Raw genomic sequence first — 26057 nt, 5'->3', positions numbered from 1 at the left:
TCTTACTTTCCCCATTAAGAGATGAATCCTCTTGTAAATTTCAGAAAATCGAAGAAAAATTATTAAAGTAGAATTAGTACAGAAATTTTCAAGTCGATGGGAACAATATTTTGCCTGAGATATAAGCTTTGGAAGGGGAAAATTTATTGTGTTTTGTATGCAACATAGAAACTAAAAACGTGTTTTTCTCCAAATGACATTTTGAAATCGGTGCCAACTCTAACTGGAAAACTAATGATCCGTTGGAACAAGTGTCGTTTAGGGAAATGTTAACCATAGGTAGCCCTTGGGACCCTGATTCCAACGATATATAATTTTCCGGGGGGAAGTCAATACTTCCCGAGATATGGGTCTTGACATTTCGGAAATTTCGTATTATCACACCATTAGGTTGTTTAGGGGCACCTCTCGGATCGGGCTTAGATTTTTACGGTAGATAGCCCTTGGCATCCTGAATACAACGATATATAATTTACCGGGGGGAAGTCCATAATTCCCGAGATATGGGTCTTGACTTTTTTACTTTTATCACCATTATTTTTAAAACCTATGCAATATGGGACTCGTTTTAAAGCTCAAGACTTTCTCCTATGGACAGGGTCAAAAGTGGGCTACGCAATCAAAACTCTCTTTTAAATTGAAAGTGTTCTTAAGTAGCCGGCCTTCGGTCGGTCATTTAAGTCTTTCTCCTATGGACAGGGTCAAAAGTGGGCTACGCGATCCAAACTCTCTTTTAAATTGAAAGTGTATTTAAGTAGCAGGCCTTCTGCCGGGGATTTAAGACTTTCTCCTATGGACAGGGTCAAAAGTGGGCTACGCGATCAAAACTCTCTTTTAAATTGAAAGTGTATTTAAGTAGCAGGCCTTCGGCCGGGGATTTAAGACTTTCTCCTATGGACAGGGTCAAAAGTGGGCTACGCGATCATAAAAGTACTCTCCATAAGTTTTAAAACGATGCCCATATTGCCCACGTTAGAATTGTAAAATGTCAAGACCCATATCTCGGGAAGTATGGACTTCCCCCCGGAAAATTATATATCGTTGTATTCAGGATGCCAAGGCCTGTCTACTTTGTCTATTTCAGTCCGATCCGAGAGGTGCCCCTAAACAACCTAAAGGTGTGATAGTACGAAATTTCCGAAATGTCAAGACCCATATCTCGGGAAGTATGAACTTCCCCCGGAAAATTATATATCGTTGTATTCAGGATGCCAAGGGCTGTCTACTGTAAAAATTTCAGCCCGATCTGAGAGGTGCCCCTAAACGAAATTTATGCCAAAAAAAATGTTTGTCCTTTTTTGACCAAAAAAGAAAACGTCAGTTTTTTATGCCAGAATTTGAAATTTGTTTTTGTTTTGGCCAAACGCTTTAGTAAAATCTAATATTTTTTAAAAATTTTTTCTAAATACAAAAAAAGGTTTCGTGGATGACCATTTGCAAAAAAAAAAAATATTTTTCAACAAAAAAATTTTGACACTAGATTAAGATGTGCTCTTTCATATGAAAAAATCTACCTAAAAAGTTCGGTAGTTTTCTTGGGGCTTTACAAGTGGGGGGCTTTGCTTGTAGGAAATTCGAACGGGGTTTCCCTTTGCCTTTTACCAAAAATTTTTAACCCACTAAGCAGCGAGTTTTTAAGCATTTTAAAATAAATAACTTTTTCTCTAAAACATATAGTTTTCCAGAAAAGTACCGAAAACTTCGTAGGGTAATATAGGTGTATTCTTTAGAGTTGGGTAATCTAGTTCCTAGTTCCTTGTACTAGTTCCAAAACGTATGAGTAACATCATGAAATATAACGTGTGATGTTAAGTATACGCAGTTTGTTCAAAGAAAAAATGTGGGCCATTGGAACTGTGAAGTGAACTAGATAGTTCCATATAGTTCCTTTGGCACAACTCTAGTATTCTTGTATGCCAATCCCTTGGTTTTTGATTGAGAAAATACTCTTACTACATTCAAAACAAAGCCCTGACTTTATACGAATGTAACATTTGTGATTAAATTTATATCGCATATTTAAATTTTGTCATTAGTCTTGCGGGACCTCAGAAACGAGGTGTACTTTAATGTTAATCGGGGGACTTGGAAGACTTTAATGCTCATCGGTCCTCGGAAACGACCGAGGACTGAGCAGATTGAAAGCTCTACGTTTTGCACGGTCAATGAGGACGCCTCTACCAGAATTAGCGGAGAGTGTCAAAGTTCGCCAGACTTGACCATCGTGTCACCTGGTCTGACAAATAACGTCACCTGGTAACCCGTCTTTTCTCTTGGATCAGACCATCTTCCAATAATTGTTTCCATCAGCAGACCGACCGATTTCATCACCTATGAACGCCGTACTTTCATCAACTATGGGAAAGGTGGTGGCCCGAATTTCAAAGAGTTTTATCACCGCTTCAGATATCTGTCCAACCATTCTGATGTTCGAGTAGCAGAAAGGACTTTCCGAGACATCATCACAACTGCAGCCGCTCGCCATATACCTGCTGGACGAATACCCAAAGTGACACTAAACTTCCTAGCAAAGGCGACGGAATTACCAAACTAGCGTGACGAGCTTCCTCATGCCAACCCCAGTGACCCCAGAGTCAGGGAGCTGACACTGGAAGTTAACGGATTGGTCGGTGAGCATAAGGGGGGAAATGTGGTTAAATCATCTGAAGAGTTGCAGCATTGTAGCCGGAATATGTGAATTGTGGGCAACGATTAAGTCACTCTCGAAAGAATGAAGATAAAACCTCAGTCTCGTTTGCCGACGTTACCCTGACTGATCCGAAGAGGAACGCAAGTTATTTCAATCGACGCTTTATTGAACACCCCGGGAGTGACAAGGTGACAAGTCGTATTAGATCTCTTCATGTCGAGGATGAAACACCATAATTTACAATGGGTGATATTGCGAATGTCATCAGGAATGCTAAATCTCCACAGCGTTGGGCCCTGATGGAATCTCCATGATAATGCTGAAACAGCTGGATGTGCCGAAAGTCGAGTATCTTACTAAAGTTCTCAACCTGTCGCTAAACACCCACATCGTTCACGAAGTCTGAAAAATTGTTGCCCGTAGCAAAGACCCTTGAAGCTTTGAGGCTTAAGGCCCCAGCATCAGAAATAGCTATCCAGTTGCCAATCATCAATTGTAATTTTTTGGATGTACAAAAAAATGTCGTGGTCGATGGTAGCAGAATTCTGACCACAAACTGCCCCAAAATTCTAGGGGTCACATTCGACACTACATTGACGACGTCCGCGCATGCCGCAGCTATATGTGACAAACTGGAAAGTAGAAACTTGCGGAGCAGATAAGGAAACCCTTTTGACTACATATAACGCGTTAGGTCGGTCGTTGGTAAGCTATGCGCCTCCAGTTTTGTCCCTTAGTTTATGTGATAAACAATGGAATAAGATTCAAACTTGTTAAAATGCCGTCCTGAGAACAGCAACAGGGTGCCTCCTCATGTCTTCAGTGGGCCATCTACATGAGGAGGCAAAGATTCTTCCAGTACAGCAACACAATGAGTTGCTTTCATATCAGTACTTGCTCGGGTGTTACCGTTAAAGCCATCCCAATCACCATCTGGTGGGTAGGCTGTATACAATCAGGCACATCAAGAAGGATATTCAAGTTATAGAGGAAAAGGTCCAAGGATAGAGCAGAGAACCACTAGATCAAGAAGCATATCAAGCCGGTTTAAATAACACACGGACGCAATTGCTAAAGCCATAAGCAAATATAAGCTTTGTTCCTTTAATTTTTTTAATGGTAAAAGTGGTAAAAGAGAAAAGTGTCAAAATTGCTCTCTCATGCACATTTTTACCAGAAAAGTAAAGGAACGGAAAAATGATAGATCTGGTAGCAACGTCAAAAAGAAACATAAAAACAATTTTCTTCTTTTACTTCACAGTTTTTAATTTTGTTTTGTCAGCGTTCGACTTTTTCTTCTGTTTTTCGTTCATTTTGTTCTTCATTGTGAAATAATCGTCAACAAAAGTCGAAAAATCAGTTCTACCATATTTTACCCGGAGAAATTTGTCTGGTAGCGTGTGGTAGAAGAGAAAGGCATATGTGCTCTCTCTCCTCTCTCACTCTCTTAAAAATTGCTGCCAGTTTTACCACTTTTTGGGGTTAAGGAACGCTTTGCAGGTTAAAAATGGTAACTAATGGTAAAAATGGTTACCTCAGGTAAATAAAGGAACACAGCTATAGTGTGAATAAAGTCCTCGTAGTACATCCCCCCTCTATCGCAGCTGAGAAGGAGCTGAGAAGTGCAAGCTTCCACGACAAACCAGAGTAGTATTGTCTCAACTACGCTCGGGATATTGCAGTCGCCTAAATTCTTATAGGGTAAAGATCGATAGCACCATGCAAAACGCCTGTCCAGCATGCGGCAGTCACTTTCCTGAAACTGAAGATAGACCCAGAGCCAGATTGAGCAGAAGAAGGAACTCACAAACATACAATAATAAACACGGTTACAACAACAACAAAACATCAAATTTTGTCCTCCCGAAATGGTGTCGAGATGCATTTCTGACTACGTCCCTGATTCCAAGCTCCATAGAGTGAAATAGGGAGTTCCCTAAAGTGGGGTGATATCACTGTTTAACCTATGCCTCTCCTGTATTCCGTCCCCTCCAGACGGCATTGAGATTGTAACGTATGCGGATGATTGTACGATCTTGGCGTCTGGTACCTTCCCTAATGTCATTTGTGAAAGGCTGAACTCCTACATGACTGAACTTACCACATTTTTTCACGCGAGGAATATGCCTAAATCCGCCAATAAATCCACGGCCACTCTGTTCACCACATGGACGGCAGAGGTGAGAAGAGCACCTGTCAGAATGCGGCCTGAGAACAGCAACAGGGTGCCACCTCATGTCTTCCATGAGGAGACAAAGACAGCAACACAATGACATGGTTTCGATTACTGTGAAGGCCATCATAATCACCATATTGTGGATAGGATACACCATAAGGTGCCACCGTGGGGCAATGGTATGCACGCCCGCCTTGCACGCAGAAGGTCGGGGGTTCGATTCCCCGGCCAGGCAACATCAAACATTTTTCAACGGTGGCAAAATATCCCTCAGTAATGTTGGCGACATTTCCTGAGTATTTCAGCCTTGAAAAACTTCTCCATAAGTGGTGTCTTAAGACACGCCGTTCGGACTCGGCGATAAACAGTAGGTCCCATATCATTGAGCTAAATATGAATCGGGGTGCACTCATTGATATGAATGAAGTCTCCCTTGTCCCGTATGGGATGTTGTGGAACAATGTGTATACACCATATAAAATTTACTTAGTTCATCTGGAAGATTTAAAGGAACTCCTTTCCTTTTACGGACCCAACGCAGAAAATTATGAAAAAATTACCACAGATAGTGCTTTTTATCTCGATTCCAACGATGTATTGCTTTTGTTGCGGAAATGTATACTTCCCGAGACATGGGCCTCCAAAGTTCCACAATGGTCTTAGTCCAAAATTTTGGCAAACCAAATGAAAACTATGAAAAAATTACCATAGATAGTGTTTTTACACCGAATCCAACGATGTATTGCTTTTGTTGCGGAAATGTATAGGTACTTCCCGAGATATGGGCTTCAAAAGATCCACAAAGGCCCTAACCTATTATTCTCTCTAAATAGCCGCCTTCGGCCGGGATTTAAGACTTTCTCCTATGGACTGGTGCAAATCTCGGGAATGGGAACAAAATTTTCTTTTAAATTTAATACCCTTCAACAAAATAATACCTGGTTGATATCAGTATAAACATTACTATTTGTGGTAATTTTTTAATAATTTTCTGCGGTGGTTTGCCAACGTTTTAGACTAGGGCCGTTGTGGAACTTTGGAGGCCTACATCTCGGCAAGTAACAAAAGTAATACATAATTGGAAACGGGATAAAGAGCACTATCTGTGGTAATTTTTTCATAATTTTCTGAAAGAAAAGAAAGCCCCGCAACCTTATATGCTGTTTATATTAGAGCTTTTTGCAGGGTTAACCTTCTTTGAGAGGATTTGTTTGAAATATAAGCAATGGAATTGACATTTAAAACCCAGTCGGTTTGTTAAATCCGGTTATATATAAACGGGGTATTATTATATTCTATAATTCCCCTTTGGTTTGTGAATAAACACCAACCATGGCAACTCTATACAAACAAAACTAAAAACATCTGTTTAATATCTTACCTAAGCTTAAATCAGCGAAGACGACGAAAATGATAAATAATAAATAAAACACGTAGAAAACAAAGACGAAAACTTATCAAATCAGAATGATGAGGAAGGAAGCAACGATAAATTGGGTTTGATGACGGCTGATTTGATTCCTCGTTGTCGTTGTTACAATTATAGTTTTATTCGTAAAGTTCAGTTTTGTGGTCGTCGTCTTGTGGTCGTTATTGTAGTAGTTGTTGTTGGTTGAGACACCTCTCGTAAACTGCAAAACGCCTCCACAGATTTACAGCAACACAAAGATAGACTTTGATGATGGGCGCGCAGTTTGTTGCAGTTTCTGTGGGGATTTGGAGGTGTTATTCCAGTTGGATTTTTTATTCGTAGGTTTTTGTTTCTGGTTATTTCCTTTTTTTAATAGACACTTGCACTTCTTTCTTTTGTTGTACACTTTTAATCTTTTCACCAAAAATATACACTTTTTTATTATTATATTTTGATTCAGATGTCAGTGCGGAGGTTATTCTCTTGTTCTCTTCACTTGAATATCTCTTTAATCTCTCGATTGATTTATTATTATTTGTAATTTTTGTTTTGTTTCTTTTTTTTTAATAATTTTAATGAATAATATTGTAGGAATTTGTTTTAGCAATTCTTTTTCGTGTTTTCCATTGGATTATTATAACACTTGACGTTTAGCATTCAGTCGTACACACTTATATTTGTTTTTTTTTTCTATATCATTCACTTCACACAAATTGTTGTGGTCAGTTTATGTGTTGCTATTTGGCTCTGTGTGTGTGGGTATGTAGTGTTTTGATGAATATTTTGGAACGGTCAAGTCAGCAGAGCTGTGTGTGTCTTTTTTCTCTTTGATTTTCTGCACTTTGCGTTATGACTTTTTTTGTTAAATGTATGTATTTTTTGTTTCTTTAGCTTTTTCTTATTCTTGTTTCTTTACTTTGGCTGAGCTAATTATTCATCATTCACTCAGAGTTTTTCTCTTTCATATACTATAAATTAAACCAAAAATGTCGTCGTGGATTAAATATGTAAAAAATTCCTTAAATATTATAAACTTTGTTTCGCGTTTCTCACTAAAGTTAATTCAATTAATTCAGTCTTTTGAGTTACAGTTATAAAGCAAATAAATAAATGTCAATCACCGTTCATTGCTATCTTTCTCTGGTTGCTTTGCTTGCTTAATTTGCTTTATTTTTTTTTATGCCAACAATGGGCGGAGGAAGCAAAAGTGAAAAGTGTAGTGTTTTTGTTTTTAATTATTTTATAGAGACCAACCCGTTCAACAATTAGAGCGCACTACATATGTGTGTGTCTGCTGTGTCTTGGCAGTTTTCTTTTTCTATATCGTGAGGCGTAGATGATAAATCTTCGCTCCCACTTTCACGTGGAGTTAAACACCGAAAATATTTTTTCTATTTTGTGTCTTCCCTTTGCTTTACTATTTCAAGTGTATTACTTGTTTGTGGGTCTCTGCTTTTTTAATCTTTTTGACTGCTTCACCCACTTTTCGTTTCTATTTGTATGGTATTTTCCAAATCACGTTTATTTGAGAGATAAATTAAACTGCAATGTCTTATTAGTTTTTTTTGGTTAGAAAAGTTCGAACTAAAAAAGAAATGAATAAAAAACTCCAAAAAGTTCCGTTTTATAAGGCGCAAACTGTTTTAACACACGTCTCCCCTTCTGAAAATTAGACGACTGAAGAAATTTGCGAGAAAAATGGGGCTATGAACGAGTTCGAAGTTAACACAAGTAAATTGTAGCGCCGTTACGGGCATCCTTCAAGTTTTCCGTATGGCAAAGTGTTGTTCACAGCTGTTCAAATGAAACCATTGGTCTGTTCCAGAACTGCAAGAATCGACTAATTTTTACTATTTTTCCCAATAACATAAAGCATAAAATGTTATCGTAGTAAAAAATAGTAGCTTCTTGCAGGTTCTGGAACAGAGCAAGTTTTAAGTGCAGTACACATTGTCAGTTTTAAATGACGATTTTTTGCAATTACTGACTGACAATGTGTACCCAGCTTTAGCAGAAAAGTAATGGAACGAAAAAATGGTAGATCACTAATGGGATTCTGTAACTCATTTTTGCTGTTACCGACAAAAGTCGGTAAAATTAAATCGCAAAATTATGACTAAAAACATAAAGAAAAGTTGGCATCACTGTTTGTGTCGGTAGAGGCTAGCGACTACTTTTTATTCATCGTTAACTTACCGAAAAATTTCGTTAATTATAGAAATTATAAGCATTTTAATTTTACCCACAATTATCGATAACAGCAAAAATGAGTAACAGAATCCCACTACAGTAGTAATAATTTCGATAATTAACGAAATTTTTCGGTAAGTTAACAGAATGGGAAGTTGATCGGCTGCTAGCAGCAAATACACTTCGAAAGAGATATGTATGTCGTTGACATGATAGCAGGCGGTTACACAAGTTATTCAGCTTTAACGGCTTAAAATATACTACATTCACGGGAAAATCGAGCGGATTTCCATTAAAGATAATATTGATCGGCCAGTTACTTAAGATATATCCTCAATATTTATTTTACGGTATATTGTGCGAACATCTTTCGGCGGCGCATTTCCGTTAAAAGCAATAATAATCGACCATTTTCTTAAAGCTGGGTACACATTGTCAGTTTTGAATGACAGCTTTGTTGTTGCTTGCTAGTGTGGCCGTTCATTTTTGTCATGCATCATGCAACCACAAAATATTTTGTGGTTGCTGGACGGTTTGAAATTTATCGATATTTCCGAAAAATCGACAGTCAAAACTGATCGTGTGTACCCCGCTTAAGATATATCTTCAATACTTATTTCATCAGAAATTATAGGAAATATTTTAGCTGATAACTTATTTGATCCAGCAAATCGGCTGGCAGTTTCATATAAAGCATTTACAAGCAAATCGATCGATTTTTCGTTCAAGAAAAATGCTACAAATGTTCTAATTGATATTTATCCTCACTATTCATTCTATGCTGAATTGGATGATAATGACGCCATCACTATTGAAATTGTAACACCACGCAAATCAATTTTTCCAGCGGATCGGCCGGCTTCTACATTTATAGTAACAAACTACAGTTGTGTTCCAGAACCTGCAAAATAGTACTATTTAGTACAATTTTTACAATTTTTTGCCAAAATGCGTTCCTGTACTACAAAAAGTTGCAAAACTTGATTTTCTCTTTAATCAAAAATGGCATCAAATGGCTTTCTCTTCTACTATTTTTTACTACACAAATTTTGTTGTATAAAAAAGGTTGGAAATTTGTCAAAGGGAATATTTGACAGATTTTTAAAGGAAAAATAAATAAACTTTATAGCAAATTAAATTGGATCAAGATACATATTTCGCTAATAACTGTTGAATCGTTTAATAAAAATTGATGGTATGGATTTACAGAATTTCAGCAAAGCTCATAATTATTTAATAATTTCAATCTTACAGTCCAACTGCGGCAATTGTGACCAAGGCTATTCATATGTATTTCCATGTAAGAAACCATCAGCAAACATATCCTCAAGTCCGCTACCTTCTTCAAGAGCATCGTACGTTGCTATAGGAACGGTCAAATCTGTACACGTTTCCGCCTCAATAATTTGATTTATATTGCTCTTGTCCTTCACTACAAGAATAAGCGCGGTGGAATAAATGTTGCTTATGCCAAGTCCAATGAGTCTACGCAAACGTCACATGTTACGTTTCCCACTAACATCAAAGAATGGAAAGGATAGGACTATCCCAGCGGATCCTATTTCAACTACATGATACATCCGAATGCAATGCTGCTCATAGTTCCTTGGATTCAATCAAATCCAACACATCTTATATTTTCCGATGTCCGGTGTTGACACGGTATAATGTAATGGATCCTGTTGGTGTTGCAGTAAATGAATGCAACTTTGAAATGCTAAATGAAATCAATTGAAAAAGGACATTCTTGTGGCCCAATAACATAATGAAAATTAGCTGTTGATGTTAATGATGATAGTGTTTAAACTGAATAGTGGAAAAGTCAACGTTTCAATAAATATCTAAAGGGTTGTTTACACCATCTATCAATGTCGTATGAGATGCCAAATTTTCTACCTGCGAATGTTGTACACATAGTGTAACCACTATGAAAATTTTCATCTATCAAAATGATTTGGCAACTCATATGTAAATTTTTCATTTAGGGAGCGCTCTATTTGATACGGCATTCTCGTATGTAAACATAAATTTATCAGCTGTTTTCTGACATTCTCAAACAAAAAATGAAAAACAAAATCTTTTAAAAAAGAAAATGGAAAGGTATGTATATTTAAATATTCAGTAAAGTAAATAAATGGCGTTTATAATGTTATTTTCAGATCGATTGGTCGAAAGAAGCAGTCTTTGAAATGATTGTTTGGTGGCAAAAACGTGAATGCCTCTATAACTCCAAACACCAATTCTACCAATTCAGTTTCCTTCAACCAAAATTAAAATTTGCGCAAAATTGCAACTCAACAATAAATGTAAATAATGACAAAAACAGCTGTTTTTATATTTTTAGGTTATGTCATACGAAAATAACACTTGCAGGTATGAACGCACAAATTGAAAGTTGTATGGATGACGTCAATTTTGACAAACATAGAGAATGTCGAATGGGTGAAAGAAATGGCAGCTCATATGACATTGATAGATGGTGTAAACAGCCCTTAAACGAATTATTAACATGATTTTTATTTTCATATTACATACACAAAACATATATGTGCATATTTATGCATTATAATCGCGTACATTGATTGGAATTTTTGTCTAGGTCTCCAAAATATATCTGGGCCAGCGCCAAATTGGCTGGATGGGGAATTGATGCTTTTATTAAATATGATTTCCTATGCTTGCTGTCATCCCAAGGGTGTTATAGATTTGTATTGATTGCAGCTACGTCTCTCGTTCTTTTATTTCTTAATGATCAGCAAAGACTTCCAACTATAACTTCAGAAATACTTTTAAAATCACAATTCGTAACAACGAATATTTATTTTATGTTTTATATGACGTCTGCCATTGTTTTATTATTGACATTTTTAATAACATTACTATAATTTCCGTTCCTGTACTTTTTAAAAAAATATGTGTTCTCAGAGCAAATTTGATAGTTTGCTCTTTTACTACTTTTGCCATTAAAAAAGTACTGAAACGAAGCTTATGATTCAAACGATCGAATATTACAATGTATTAGGTCGAAAAGGAATAACTACAAGGAACAAGTCTGTGGTATAACATCCACAAAACTGGTTAATTTGGTTCGAATTAGTGCATATGTACTGTGCAAAGATGAACAAAACATAACTAACGGGCCGTATATCGTATGGTCAATTTCTTTGTTCCTTAAGTATCTTTTCAGAAATATTGATCGATTTCATGTGGGATATGCTGTTTATTACAAGTACAACACATTTGCTCTGTTCCAGAACCTGCAAGAAGCTGCGATTTTTACTACGATAACATTTTTTCTTTATGTTATCGAAATAAATAGTAAAAATTAGTAGATTCTTGCGGTACTGGAACAGACCATATGTTGGCTGAGTTCATATCGAAAAACCCGGCTAACTTGGGAAAAGAATACTTATCAGAAATCCATAACCACTGCAGAAAAGTTATGGTGAAGAGTGGAGATAAGTCAAAAATGAGATCGCAGCGACAGAAGGGACAGCAACGGAAAAGCCTGGATGAAAGTTCCAAATACCCCGCCCTAACAAATCACCAATTTTGCACCCGTGCAAGCACGTCGAGGTTTAAGCCACCCCGATGCCAAACTAGGATATCGATATTGAATGTTATGTTGGCTGAGTTCATATCGAAGAACCCGGATAACTTGGGAAAAGAATACTTATCAGAAATCCATGACCACTGCAGAAAAGTTAAGCTGAGTACACATTGCCAGTTTTGAATGACAGCTTTGTTGGTGCTTGCTAGTGTGGCCGTTGATTTTTGTCATTCATCATGCAACCACCACATATTTTGTGGTTGCTGGACGGTTGGACAGTTATCGATAACTGCGAAATATCGACATTCAAAACTGACAATTGGTCTGTTCCAGTACTACACATTTCTACACATTTTTACTCCGATAACCGATTTTTCCTTTATGTTATCGAAAAAAATAGTAAAAATGTGTAGAAATGTGCAGTACTGGAACATACCAAATGTGTACTGCTCTTTATGGTGAAGAGTGGAGATAAGTCAAAAATGAGATCGCAGCGACAGAAGGGACAGCAACGGAAAAGCCTGGATGAAAGTTCCAAATACCCCGCCCTAACAAATCACTAATTTTGCACCCGTGCAAGGGGGGGAGCACGTCGAGGTTTGAGCCACCCCGATACCAAACTAGGATATTGAATGTTATCAAACTCGACAATTAAGCATAGTACACACGGTCCAACAAAACTGACAGTCATCGAGGTCTATTTCGTTAATATCAAAGTCTAGCTGAATAATTACTTTTCTAATCACTAAATTATACCTTAAAAGTTATATTTCAATCATTTTTAGCTAACAAAAAGTTGTTATTTTCCGGAAAATTGTCCTAAAAGTACGTTGACTGTCAGTTTTGAATGATAGTGTGTACTCCCCTTTACATGGCTGCCTTATCGATAATTTACCATCACTACTTATAAACTAAATTTGGAAGAAGAAAGATCATCTTGATCGCCAACTTAAAACCAACAATAATAAAGCATTTAAATAGTGACCGCCTGCGTCCATAATTTTAAACGTTTGTGTTTTAATTTTAATTTTAAACGTTTGTGCATATTTAATTACACCACGTAAGTATATGTGAAATACTTGTGGTGTCCTTTCTGTGTATTTGATGTTTTGTTTAGTTGTTGCATTTCTCGCCAACAACGAATTACTCGACCTTAAATTACGCCTGTAATTTAAAGTCAAAATTGCAGATTCCTCGTCATTTTTGGTGAATTCTGTACACTTTATGTTTTTAGTCATAATTTTGCGAATCCCAATACAGATGTGAGCTCTGTTATACCTTTCTATTTATACCATGCAGGTAAGAGGTAGTTTACACCATCTATCAATGTCATATGACACGAAAAAAAACCATTCCATATCTACCCACGGAGGCAATGTGGAGACGCAGTTTTTTTACATTTTCGCTGGTGTGGGCCCACAGAGTAAATGGCGTAAGGAAAATCTCCAATATTGCACATATTAGCGAATAGATAACGATGTTAAGTTTCATGTCATATGACATTTACATATAGTGTAAACTACCCCTAAGTAAAGGCACACAACGATAGCCGCATTTACATCTAATGCTAGGTTCACATTTACGAAATCCACTCGATTCCAACAGTGAGTTCCATTGCTTAAACGTCAAATGAAATCCATTGGATTTCAGATTATATTTCATTTGATGTATACGCAAATGAATTGACTGTTTAAATTCATTCGATTTCGTAAATGTAAACGTTCTATAGGCTGAAAATACATCCAACGTTTGAGTAAAGTTTTGGCAGCAATTTGTATTTTATTCTTCAACCAGAAATGACGCGAAACTGTACTCAAACGCATGATAGAACAATGGGTCTGCCTGGTTACTTTCCCAGCAAAAACTTTCTCAGAGAGTAAGGAGTTTTTATTCTCTTTTTCTAGAAAATTGTAAAAAGTAAACAGACACCTTCCCAGCAAAAACCAGCAAGCAATCTGCTGACTTGCCAAAACAGAAAAAATTGTCCGCCAATGAAGGAAGCAAAAATGTTGTATTTTATTTTAAATAAAAAAGAAAATGACCAAAAAAAGTATTTTTTCCACTTTGCAACTTTGTTCTCAAAACAAAAAAGGCAATAAAGGCCTGCGTACATAAGCTGCTCTGCCTGATTGCCTTGCTTTCCAGCTTAAGTTTTGACATAATAAAAATAAAAGAATAAAGAAGGCCGAGGAAATTTCGAACTGGGTTGCCCTTTTCTTTTTTATTCTTTTATCAGAAGTAAGCAAGGTAAGCAGGCAAGGCAGCTTATGTACGCAGGCCTTTAGGCTTGTTTTTAATTTTCACAAACATAAATCAACGAAAAATTAAAAACAGATGATTGATTGTTTTCAAGAAGAAGAAGAGTTGCTAGTGGTTGCTAGAAGATATTTGCCCAGCAAGAATTTGCAAACTGTCAAAATCGCTCTCTTTTGCTGTCTTTTTGTGTTAACAGACGACTTCCAGCAACAATTGGTACAAATTGTTACACATTTTAAAGGTGTTCTACACGGTATGTTTTTTACAAAACAACTGTCACTTTTTACAAATCTGAATTTTGTACACATGGTGTGAACCATACAGAAATTTCAATGCATCAAAGTGTTATGTGCATACATACAGTGTTGCGCATATCAAAAGCAACAAATCCAGGATTTTACATTAATTCAATTTTTGGATCCGTTACAATTTTTTAAAATGCTATATTTTGTGTATAGTTGTTCTTTATTATGTCCAGAGAGCTTTCAACAAGTTGTTTCTGTACTTTGTAGTTTGATGGGAAAACAACAACAACAACATTGACTGATCCTCGAAAATGGGGAGTACAAAACAAAAGCAACAATAGAATATTATTAAAAATTGTAGTGTCATCGGTGTTAATTAACTGCACTTTTGGATTAAATTTGTCTTTTGGAAAGCATTTGCATTTGTTATCCTAACAGGGTTGCCACTTTCTACCACTTTTGCCATGGTCTCGGGAAAATATCATAATATCCTCAAAATCAAATTTTTTCCTCATTTAAAAATTTAAATTTTGAAATATTCATTTGGAAAGTGTATTAATATAAACCGTTCTTTTGTTTGCCGTATAATAGAAAATTTAAACAACAGAATATTTGTAAACACAATACATCCAGCTGTAAAACCCCTTGAGGCCAACGGCACATTGTGGCTAAAAACGTTGGGGAAACTTTAAAAAATTGCGAATATGAACTTCCAAGAATAAGTTGGGGCTTTTTTTCCGATATATGGTCTAGAGTACTTCGCAGAAGAAGTTTTGAAAACAATTTGAAAAGTTATACATTGGCCAAGAAACCACTGTCATACCCCAAGAAAGACAATTTATGAAACTCTGGTAGAAAATTCAATGTATTGTATGGTTTAAACGACCCAATATGATTTTTTTAATAAATTATATTAAAAATAAGATTTAATAACAAAAAATATAAAAAACCTGACTTATTTAGCCATATGACGATATTTTACCCACTGTTGGTTGAAACAATGGGTTCTTGACAGTTGTGTCGTTTGAGTTGGGAGCTGTATAACTTTTCAAATTGATTTCAAAACTTCTTCTGCGAAGTACCCTAGGTCATATATCGAAAATAAGAGTCCCAACTAATTCTTGGAAGCTCATATTCGCATTATTTTTAAACTTTCCCCAACGTTTTTATACGCAAACAAAAGAACGGTTGATATTAATACACTTTCCGAATGAATATTTCAAAATTTAAATTTTTAAATGAGAAAAAATGTTGATTTAGAGGGTATTGTGATATTTTCCCGAGACCATGGCAAAAGTGGTAGAAAGTGGCAACCCTGTTAGGATAACAAATGCAAATGCTTTCTAAAATGACACTACCACGCCCCAAAAGACAAATTTAATTCAAAAGTGCAGTTAATTAACACCGATGACACTACAATTTTTAATAATATTCTATTGTTGCTTTTGTTTTGCACTCCCCATTTTCGAGCATCAGTCAATATTGTTGTTGTTGTTTTCCCATCAAACTTTAAAGAACAGAAACAACTTGTTGAAAGCTCTCTGGACATAATAAAGAACAACTATACACAAAATATAGCATTTTAAAAAATTGTAACGGATCCAAAAATTGAATTAATGTAAAATCCTGGATTTGTTGCTTTTGATATGCGCAACACTGTATGTATATTTTTCGAATAGAACGCGCTCTATTCTCGTCTGTACAACCAAAGGTAAACAGCTGTTTTGTTTGTACGCGATATAAATAAAGAAAACAACAGAAAACGAATGAAAAATAAAAATTTGCCGTGCAGAAGGAATTACATATGGGCGAAAAAAAGTGACAGTTGCTATGTATGAATATGTAAAAAACATACCGTGTAGAAACCCCTTAAGGGTAACCAAAAAGACTTAATATAAGATAACAGCAATACCCAGCTGACTGAACTGTTTTGTTGATCAGTGTGTATTATGATTTAGAATGTGACAGTTCTGGAGCTCAATTCTTGTTCCATGAAAATTTCAAATGAAAACATTTATAAAAAAAATGGAAAAAAGGAAAGTCACGTGAAAAAAATTATAAAGGAAATATTTTTCATTTCAAATTTTCATAGAATACGAATCCAGCCACAGGTCCTGGAACATAGAGCTGGCAAACTATCGATATTCCCAACATTAGATATTTTCGATATTTAATTTAAAAAAATTGATTGCTATCGATATTATCATTAATTTGGCATCACCATTAATTTGGAAATGAAAATGACGGAAATGTCTATGCTTTTCTTGACAAGTAGGTCACAGAAATATAGTGGAGAGAGGAACAATTGCTTTTATTTAATAAAAATACACAAAAATACAGTTTACATTTCTGAAAAATGTGTACGTGTGAAAACGGACTGATGGCCCCGGCACACACGGTCCGTTGATCGTTGCGGTGGCCCTTAAGGGGCCAAATACATACGGTCCGTTGTGTAACGCGATGCGAGTTGAAAACAACAACCACATGAAAAATGTGTAAGTGATACCAAGTTTGTTCTTGAAGTTTTCATGTGGTTGTTGTAACGCAACGCTCAACGGATCGTATGTACCGCGGCCCTTACTTTCTCACATCCACTAAACCGAAAAGACGCGAATTTTCTCTTTATCTCAATGAATTTTAGGTTAGGCATTTTTAATCCGATAAAATCGATAGACAAACCAACTATCTATCGATATGAAATTTTTAAAAAATAATCAATATTATCGACAGTGCCATCGATTTTTTGCCATCTCTACTGGAACAGACCAATTGTAAATATAAGCTGTGTTCCTTTACTTCCCTGAGGTTACCATTTGTTACCATTTTTAACCTGCAAAGCGTTCCTTAACCCCAAAAATTGGTAAAACTGGCAGCAATTTTTAAGAGAGTGATAGAGGAGAGTGAGCACATATGCCTTTCTCTTCTACCACAGGCTACCAGCAAAAATTCTAGTTTCGTTCCCGTACTTTTTAATGGTAAAACTCGTAAAAGAGAGAACTGCAAAAATTTTGTTCTCACACACAAGTTTTTTGAAATAGTTCGGGAACGGAAAAATGGAAAATACGTCAAAAAAAACTGGAACAAATGTCAAAGTCGGCGTATCAGCCAATCAGACGCCGGCAACCATGTTACTATTTTTTTACTCGCCCAAATTTGTCGTGTAAAAAGTTTTTAAAGAGAGCGTCATTCAGCGCCATTTTTGTTTAAAGAGAAGTGAACATTTTACAACTTTTTTGTGTACGGGAACGCTTTTTCGAGTAAAATGTGTAAAAGTCGTAAAAATTGTAAAAACTTTTTAGTTCTGGAACACAGCTTCTGTTGTTAAAAAATGGTAGAACTGATTTTTCGACTTTTGTTTGACGATTATTTCACAATGAAGAAAAAATGGACGAAAAACAGAAGAAAAAGTCGAACGTTGACAAAATTAAATTAAAAACTGTGAAAAAAAGACGAAAATTGATTTGTTATGTTTCTTTTTGACATTGCTACCAGATCTACCATTTTTCCGTTTCTTTACTTTTCCGGTAAAAATGTTCATGAGAGAGCAATTTTGAGAAATTTTGACACTTTTCTCTTTTACCACCTTTACCATTAAAAAAGTGAAAGAACAAAGCTATAGTATATACCACTTACGTGTCCCTATCCTATTTTCGATCTATAAATCCATCAGGCTAACTAAACATTTTTCGATCTACAGATGCCTCTGGTTATTCTCGAATCTTTAGCCTTTACCTAATTAACTGCGTGTTGCGTGTGCGTTCAGAAATACTAAAACAAAATACATGTATTTCAAATTGAAAACAAAAACAAATACATGTATTTTGTTGTTGTTTTTTTTTGAACGCACACGCAACACGCAGTTAATTAGGTAAAGGCTTTTTAAGCTGGGTCACATTAGCTCTGTTCCTTTACGTTCAAGAATCTTCAAGTTTTACTACTTTTTACTCGAAAAGCGTTCCTTTACTTCAGACACAATCAAATTCATATGGGGGCATTTTACAACTTTTACTACTTTTGCCGGTTTTAAAAATTTCAGAAGTAAAGGAACAGACCAATTGTAAGTTTTGAAAGACAGCTTTGTTGTTGCTTGCTAGTGTGGCCGTTCATTTTTGTCATGCATCATGCAACCACAAAATATTTTGTGGTTGCTGGACGGTTGGACAGTTATCGATAATTGCAAAAAAATCGTCATTCAAAACTGACAATGTGTACTGTACTTTAAGCCTTTACCTAATTAACTGCGTGTTGCGTGTGCGTTCAAAAATACAAAAACAAAATACATGTATTTGTTTTTGTTTTCAATTTGAAATACATGTATTTTGTTTTTGTATTTTTGAACGCACACGCAACACGCAGTTAATTAGGTAAAGGCTTTACATACATTTCCAGTAGCTCTAATCTGAAAATCACGCATCGACAGCAATTGATTTTTTAAATGAAATATCGAAAATATCTAATTTTGGCAATATCGATGGTTTTCCAGCTCTACAGTGCCATCGACTTTTTGCCATCTCTGGAACAGTCCAATTGTATCTCGAAATCGATTAATCGAAAGATTCGATTAGTTAAAAATTCCACTTACGTGTCCCTATCCCATTTTCGATCTATAGATCCATCAGGCTACCTAAACATTTTTCGATCTACAGATTCCTCTGGTTATTCTCGAATTTTTTACATACATTTCCAGTTGCTCTAATCTGAAAATCACACATCATTGCCAAAATTAGTTTCGTCCTACAATAAACAAAGTGTCTACAATGACAGCGCCACGTCGTTTACGCAAGGAATTAACAGATTTGCAGCAATGCCAGTTGAAATCCTTTCGTGAAATTTCCACTGACGATGACAACCTATTGCGATGGACCGGCTTGATTGTACCCGAAAATCCACCCTACAACAAGGGAGCTTTTCGCATTGAGATCAATTTTCCGGCCGAGTATCCTTTTAAACCACCAAAGATAAACTTCAAAACCAGAATCTATCATCCGAATATCGATGAAAAGGGCCAAGTGTGTTTGCCCATTATAAGCACGGAAAATTGGAAACCTGCCACACGAACAGATCAAGTGATACAGGCGCTGATAGCCTTGATAAATGATCCGGAACCGGAACATCCATTGCGTTCCGATTTGGCGGAGGAGTTTTTGAGGGATCGGAAGAAATTTATGAAGAATGCCGAGGACTTTACCCGCAAGAATAGTGAAAAAAGACCAGCAGATTAGTAAGCTAAGAAACAAAAGTAGCAGCAAAGTGACAAATGAATGAGAAGAAACAATAGAAAAAAAGAAAACAAAACGTAAAAAAGACTTCATAACAAACAATGCACCTAAGAAAATGTAACAGCAACAATAATAATATTTTGCAATGTGAGCAAGCTTTGTCGCCCCCGCTTGGATATATGGATGATGTTCTTTTTGTATTATCGAAACCTTTTGCTGTCTTACCAATTTTTGTTTGCAAATCAATAATAATAATAATTGCAACAAGGAAAATAGCAAACCACCCCACCACATTGTGAATTTGCAAAAACAACAAATGGAAGAAGTCTCACGAACAAAAAAGAAAAAAACAACAACTATATATAAAAGAAAATCATTATAATGACCACCAGCCCCTGTTCCTTCTACTCCTCCTTACGGAATAAAACGCTTTCCTTGCTATGCTATGTTACTCATCTATAAATCATTCATTTTACCTAACCCATTGTGTGTTTTTTGGTTCTCTTGCTCTTACCAGCAGTGTCATGAGTATTGCACCCCCTGCAAAAACATACCCACACCAACAATCAACCAACCATTATTTTATAAATGTATATTGTTTAACAAAATTCTATTTTCAAAAACAAAACTACAACAAACTGTATTAAAGAGAATACACTTTAAAAAGAAACAACAACAACAAAGTAATGAAACAAAAAATATAGAAAAGAACATTTTAATAAAAACCAACCGCAACAATTTTTTTAGTAATTTGTGAGGGGAGCTTTTTGTTTTATTAATCCCCTGTTTTTGTACAAAATTTGGAACTAATTGAATACTCTACCAGCTGACGGAAAAATCTGAAAAAATTTTTAATTGTAATTTTTTTTTTCTAAATAGCCGCCCTACGGCCGGGGATTTAAGACTTTCTCCCATGGAGAGCCAATTTAGGGCACGAAAACAAATTTTTGTTTTAATTAAAATTTTTTTCTTACATTAACAAGGGAATTTTTGGAACTTAAGAGGCCCATATCTCGGGAAGTATGGACTTCCCCCAACAAACTTTATATTTTTGTAATCAGGGCGTAAAGATCTACCTGTGGTGGTAAACATTTCTGATTTTTCCGCCAGCTGGTAGAATATTCAATTTATGCCCAAAATTTATTCTCACACGAATTGTCAAATTTTGTAGATCGATTTACACGCATTAGCGCAAATGTAAAAGCTGAAAACACATTAACGTTTGACTAAAGTTGTGTGTCATTTCTGGTAAAAGAATAAAGATAAATTTAATCTTGGCAGGACTTTGTATTTTATTCTTTTACCAGAAATGACACAAAACTTTCCTCAAATGTTGGATGTGTTTTCAGCTTAAGTGATGCCATGTTTGTTCTTGAAATTTTCATGTGGTTGTTGTAACGCGACGCTCGACGGACCGTATTGGCCCCGGGACTTATGGCCCCGGCACATACGGCGCGTTGAGCGTTGCGTTACAACAACCACATGAAAACTTCAAGAACAAACTTGGCCTCACTTACACATTTTTCATGTGGTTGTTGTTTTCAACGCGCAACGCGTCGCACAACGGACCGTATGTATTTGGCCCAATACGGTTCGTTGCGCGTCTCGCGTTAAAAACAACAACCACATGAAAAAAGTGTAAGTTACATGTGGTTGTTGCAACGGACTAGAGCTGGCAAAACATCGATGACACTATCGATTGTATCGATTAATTTCTAAAAATTCAATATCGATAGATAGTTTTGTCTATCGATATAATCGGATTAAAAACCCATAACCTAAAATATATTGAAATGAATAGAAATCGCACGGCTTTTCGCTTTTGTGGATGTGAGAAAGTGAGTCCGTAGTCACACTGACAAAATTATCGTAAAAGTTAATTATATTTTTGTGTCTTTATTTAATAAAATCAATTGTTTTCTTCTTCTTTAAAGTTCTGTGAAGTACTTGTGTAAAATATCAACAAAAGCAAGCATAGACATTTCCGACATTTTTATTTCCAAATTAATGGCGGCGACAAATTAACGATAATATCGATAGCTATCGATTTTTGAAATGAAATATCGAAAATATCTAATGTTGGGAATATCGATAGTTTGCCAGCTCTACAACGGACTGTATGTTAGAGCTGGCAAACCATCGATATTCCCAATATTAGATATTTTCGATATAATGTTTTAAAATATCGATTGCTATCGATATTATCGTTAAGCTGTCATCACCATTAATTTGGAAATGAAAATGGCGGAAATGTCAATGATTTTCTTGAAATTTTGCATAAGTAATTCATAGAAATGTGAGGCAGAATAAACAATTGCTTTTATTTTATAAAAAATATAAAAAAATACATTTTACTTTACCGAAAAATGTGTACGTGTGGCTACGGGCTTACTTTCTCACACACACATAACCGAAAAGTAGCGAAATTTATATTTATTCCAATGAATTTCAGGTTAGGGGTTGTTATTCCGATAATATCGATAGGTAAAACTATCTATCGATATTGCATTTTTAAATAACAATCGATATTATCGATAGTGCCATCGATTTTTTTCCAGCTCTACCGAATGTGCCGAGGCCCTCAGTAAACCGGGGTACACACGATCAGTTTTTTCAAACTGTCCAGCAATCACAAAATATTTTGTGGTTGCCTGATGACTGACAAAAACGAACGGCCACATTGGCAAGCAACCGATTATTTGAGCAAAACTGATCGTGTGTACTAGAGCGTGCAAAAAATCGATGGCACTATAGATAGTATCGATTATTATTTAAAAATTAAATATCGATAGATAGTTTTGCCTATCGATATTATCGGAATAAAAACCCCTAACCTGAAATCCATTGAAATAAATGGAAATGTCGCTGCTTTTCGGTTATTTGTGTGTAAGAAAGTAAGTCCGTGGTCATACATACACATTTTTCGTTAAAATAAAATGTATTTTTTACATTTTTTATAAAATAAAACCAGTTGTTTATTCTCCTTTACATTTCTGTGAACTACTTTTGCATAATTTCAAGAAAATCATTGACATTTCCGCCATTTTCATCTCCAAATTAATGGCGATGACAACTTAACGATAATATCGATAGCAATCGATATTTTAAAACATTATATCGAAAATATCTATCGATGGTTTGCCAGCTCTAGTGTGTACCCCACTTAAGACGATTCATTTGTCTCTTGTAGTGTAGATTTTCTTCGGTTGAAATATCCAAACTATGTCCCGGGCCATACTACAGTAATTTCACTGAAATTTTGAAATGAAATTATGCGTCTCTAGATCGACGTCCATAGTAGAGTAAAATCATGAAATTGCTGTAATGGGGAATTCGGCCTAAGAACACCTAATTTCATGAAAATTTTTAATGATAGCTCTGTTCCTTTACGTGCAAGAATCTTCAACTTTTACCACTTTTTACTCGAAAATCGTTCCTTTACTTCACACAATACAATTCATATGAGTGCAGTTTACAACTTATACTACTTTTGCCGGTTTTACCACTTTCAAAAGTAAAGGAACAGACCAGATATTTAGTCTAGTGTGGACCGGGACTATGCAACCATTCACAATATGAATATCTCAACTGCTCAAAGATCCTTCCGCTTACTTTTTGCTTGGATTTTTTCCGTGTATCTAAAACAGAGGGATAATAAAAACTTGGCTTCACCAATTGATGTTACTGGTTTGTGTATCGACTGGAACTAGTGTGATGGTTGACCAATCACAGAAAAGTAATAGCTCCATGATGAACATAATATGTAGCATAGTTTTAGGATTTCACAATATCTGACAAACTATTTTATAAACAACAATTATAAATTAATAATGGCCCCGGCACATACGGTACGTTGTGCGTCGCGTTACAACAACCACATGAAAACTTCAAGAACAAACTTGGCATCACTTACATTTTTTTCATGTGGTTGTTGTTTCTAACGCGTGACGCAACGCACAACGTACCGTATGTGCCGGGGCCATAAGAAATAGACTTGGTTTTCATAATTGTTTTTAAATTGTCCCGAAGAGACTAATAAAAAAGGATTTGTAAAAGACTTATAGGAGAGAGAGACTGATAAACGTGTTTTTGTTAAGGACTTTTAGGATAATAAGGCTAATATACGGGGATTTGATAAAGATTTCCAAGAGGACCCAAAGAGGCTAATGAACATGTATTTATAACAATTTTAGGACCACCAAATATGTGGATTTGCTATAGTTTTTTTAGTATGTAAAGGCCTGCGTACATAAGCTGCCTCGCCTGGTTGCCTTGCTTGCTTCTGATAAAAGAATAAAAAAGAAAAGGGCAACCCAGTTCGAAATTTGCTTGGCCTCCTTTATTCTTTTATTTTTATTATGTCAAAAATGAAGCAGGAAAGCAAGGCAACCAGGCAAAGCAGCTTATGTACGCAGGCCTTAAGAGCCTACTAAATTAGCTAATAACGTTGGATTCCTTTCAAATTTGTAGGAAGACGCAAGGTTGTTTTTAGACTTGGATGTTCTAAAGGCTAATGGCCCCGGCACATACGGTACGTTGTGCGTCGCGTTACAACAACCACATGAAAACTTCAAGAGCAAACTTGGCATCACTTTCATTTTTTCATGTGTTTGTTGTTTTTAACGCGTGACGCAACGCACAACGTACTGTATCTGCCGGGGCCATAAGGACCCTTTGAGGCTAATTAAAGTGGGATTTTTAAAGAATTTTACAGACGTTCTTAAGATCTCTTCCATGGGAGTAGGTGCCACCAGCACAGTTTACGATGGATGGTGTTGCTATTGCCATATCAGATGAAACCTTCATGATATTGCCGAAACAGATGCATGAGCAAGAATTCAATACCGCTACTGACGCTAGGCAGGATGCCAGCAAATATTAATCATACAACTCAATTTTAAACACGTAGTCAGTAGCTAAGATCATTGAGGCCTTAACTTTTCCAAGCAATTGAAATTGTAGAATAAATTGTAACTACCCAAAGCCTTTACTAACCTCAACAGAATTCACGAGATTCTTCCCTACCTTACCTCCAGATGGGACAGTTGTTACGTATGAAGATAATTGCACGAGTAATATGCAAATATATACATTTAAGTCTTGGTCGACAGTATAAAGGCCTCGACACATAAGAAGCATGGCATTCTTGCTGAAGTCATATCTGATAAAAGATTAAAGTCCAAGTTCGGCCTAATAAAAAGATTTCAGAATCACACTTGAATTATGTCGAACTTGGTTTTTAGTCGTTTATGGCTATATCACACCATATGCTTTTTCACATGTATGTTGTCACTTTGGGTATACTTATATATAGAGCAGCTGATGTCATACATCTGAAAAAGCATATGATGTGTGTTCGTTTACTCAAGATTTTTACAAATTGTTACTGGATGTTGTTCGTTTACTCTACAGTACAATGCAAAAGATCTTAGCCGATTACCAAAAGTTACTGAACTTGTACGAATTTGTACAAATTGTTGAGTAAACGAACACACCCATGGTGTGATATAGCCATTACCAGATATGACTTCAGCAAGAATGACATGATTCTTGTATCGAGGCCTTATGCCCGTAATTTCTAGCCCTAGGTAACCGGGTAGGTAGCTACCTATTAGTTATCTTTACCTACGCGTTTGGTCATTTCTACGTGCCATTTACCGAGGCGTGTAAATTGTTAAAAACATGTGGTAACATTGGTGATTTTCATTCAAGATTTCGTAAAAACATTGCCACATATAAGTGTTTTACAATTGTTAACACATTGGCAACGATCAACCAGGCAAAATCCTTGGTGTAAGTAACACGACCGTTTTCGACCCGGTAACGTTGCCTAAAGTTTTGTGTCGTTTTGGCCGTTTTTACACTGTTGGGCATGATGCCGAAAAATTCAAATTCATTTGAAATATATGCCGGCAAACACATCAACGCCGGACTTTGGTGTCGGCGTCGCCCTGTTGTTGTTGTTTTTTGTCAACGCCCAACGCAAAACTTTCCTCAAACGCTGTATGTGTTTTCAGCTTTATATTTACATTTTGATTCAAATTCGTTCTATTTTAGAGGATTTTAAAAATGTATTTATGTTTTTCTTGAAAAAAAATTTTAAAACGACCATATTATTCAATATTTATCTTTGACAATTAATTTTCAATAATAGGGTCCCAGTTGTTCGGGTGACTAGGAAATAACTAGTAATTTTGCTGGCTACTTGTAAACACCCCTATTTACCACCCAATCTACTCGCAATTACTCTGTTCCAGAATCTGCAAGAAGCTACTACTATTTACTAGGATACGATTTTTTCCTTTATGTTATCGAAAAAATAGTAAAAATTAGTAGATTCTTGCAGTACGGGAACAGACC

The 26057-nt window shown here is 35.9% G+C and overlaps 2 protein-coding genes across 2 annotated transcripts in view; one reads left to right on the top strand and one right to left on the bottom strand.

Annotated features, from left to right (window-relative positions):
* Positions 1-7981, bottom strand: part of tud (tudor domain containing protein) — a 66479-nt gene extending 58498 nt beyond the window's left edge. Inside the window, exon 1 of the mRNA XM_073989166.1 lies at positions 6208-7981. The gene's annotated coding sequence lies outside the window, so the exon portion shown is untranslated. The remainder of the gene's footprint in view (positions 1-6207) is intronic.
* Positions 7982-19096: 11115 nt separating this feature from the next.
* On the top strand, positions 19097-20426 carry Ubc10 (ubiquitin conjugating enzyme 10). The gene has a single exon (XM_073990144.1). The coding sequence runs from the start codon at positions 19236-19238 to the stop codon at positions 19698-19700; it is 465 nt and encodes a 154-aa protein (XP_073846245.1). The 5' UTR covers positions 19097-19235; the 3' UTR covers positions 19701-20426.
* Positions 20427-26057: the final 5631 nt, after the last annotated feature.

Source organism: Musca autumnalis, unplaced genomic scaffold (genome assembly GCF_047663935.1).
Source record: "Musca autumnalis isolate F117 unplaced genomic scaffold, ASM4766393v1 scaffold_5, whole genome shotgun sequence".
Taxonomy (NCBI): Eukaryota; Metazoa; Arthropoda; class Insecta; order Diptera; family Muscidae; genus Musca; species Musca autumnalis.
This window is presented reverse-complemented; position numbering and strand designations above follow the sequence as displayed.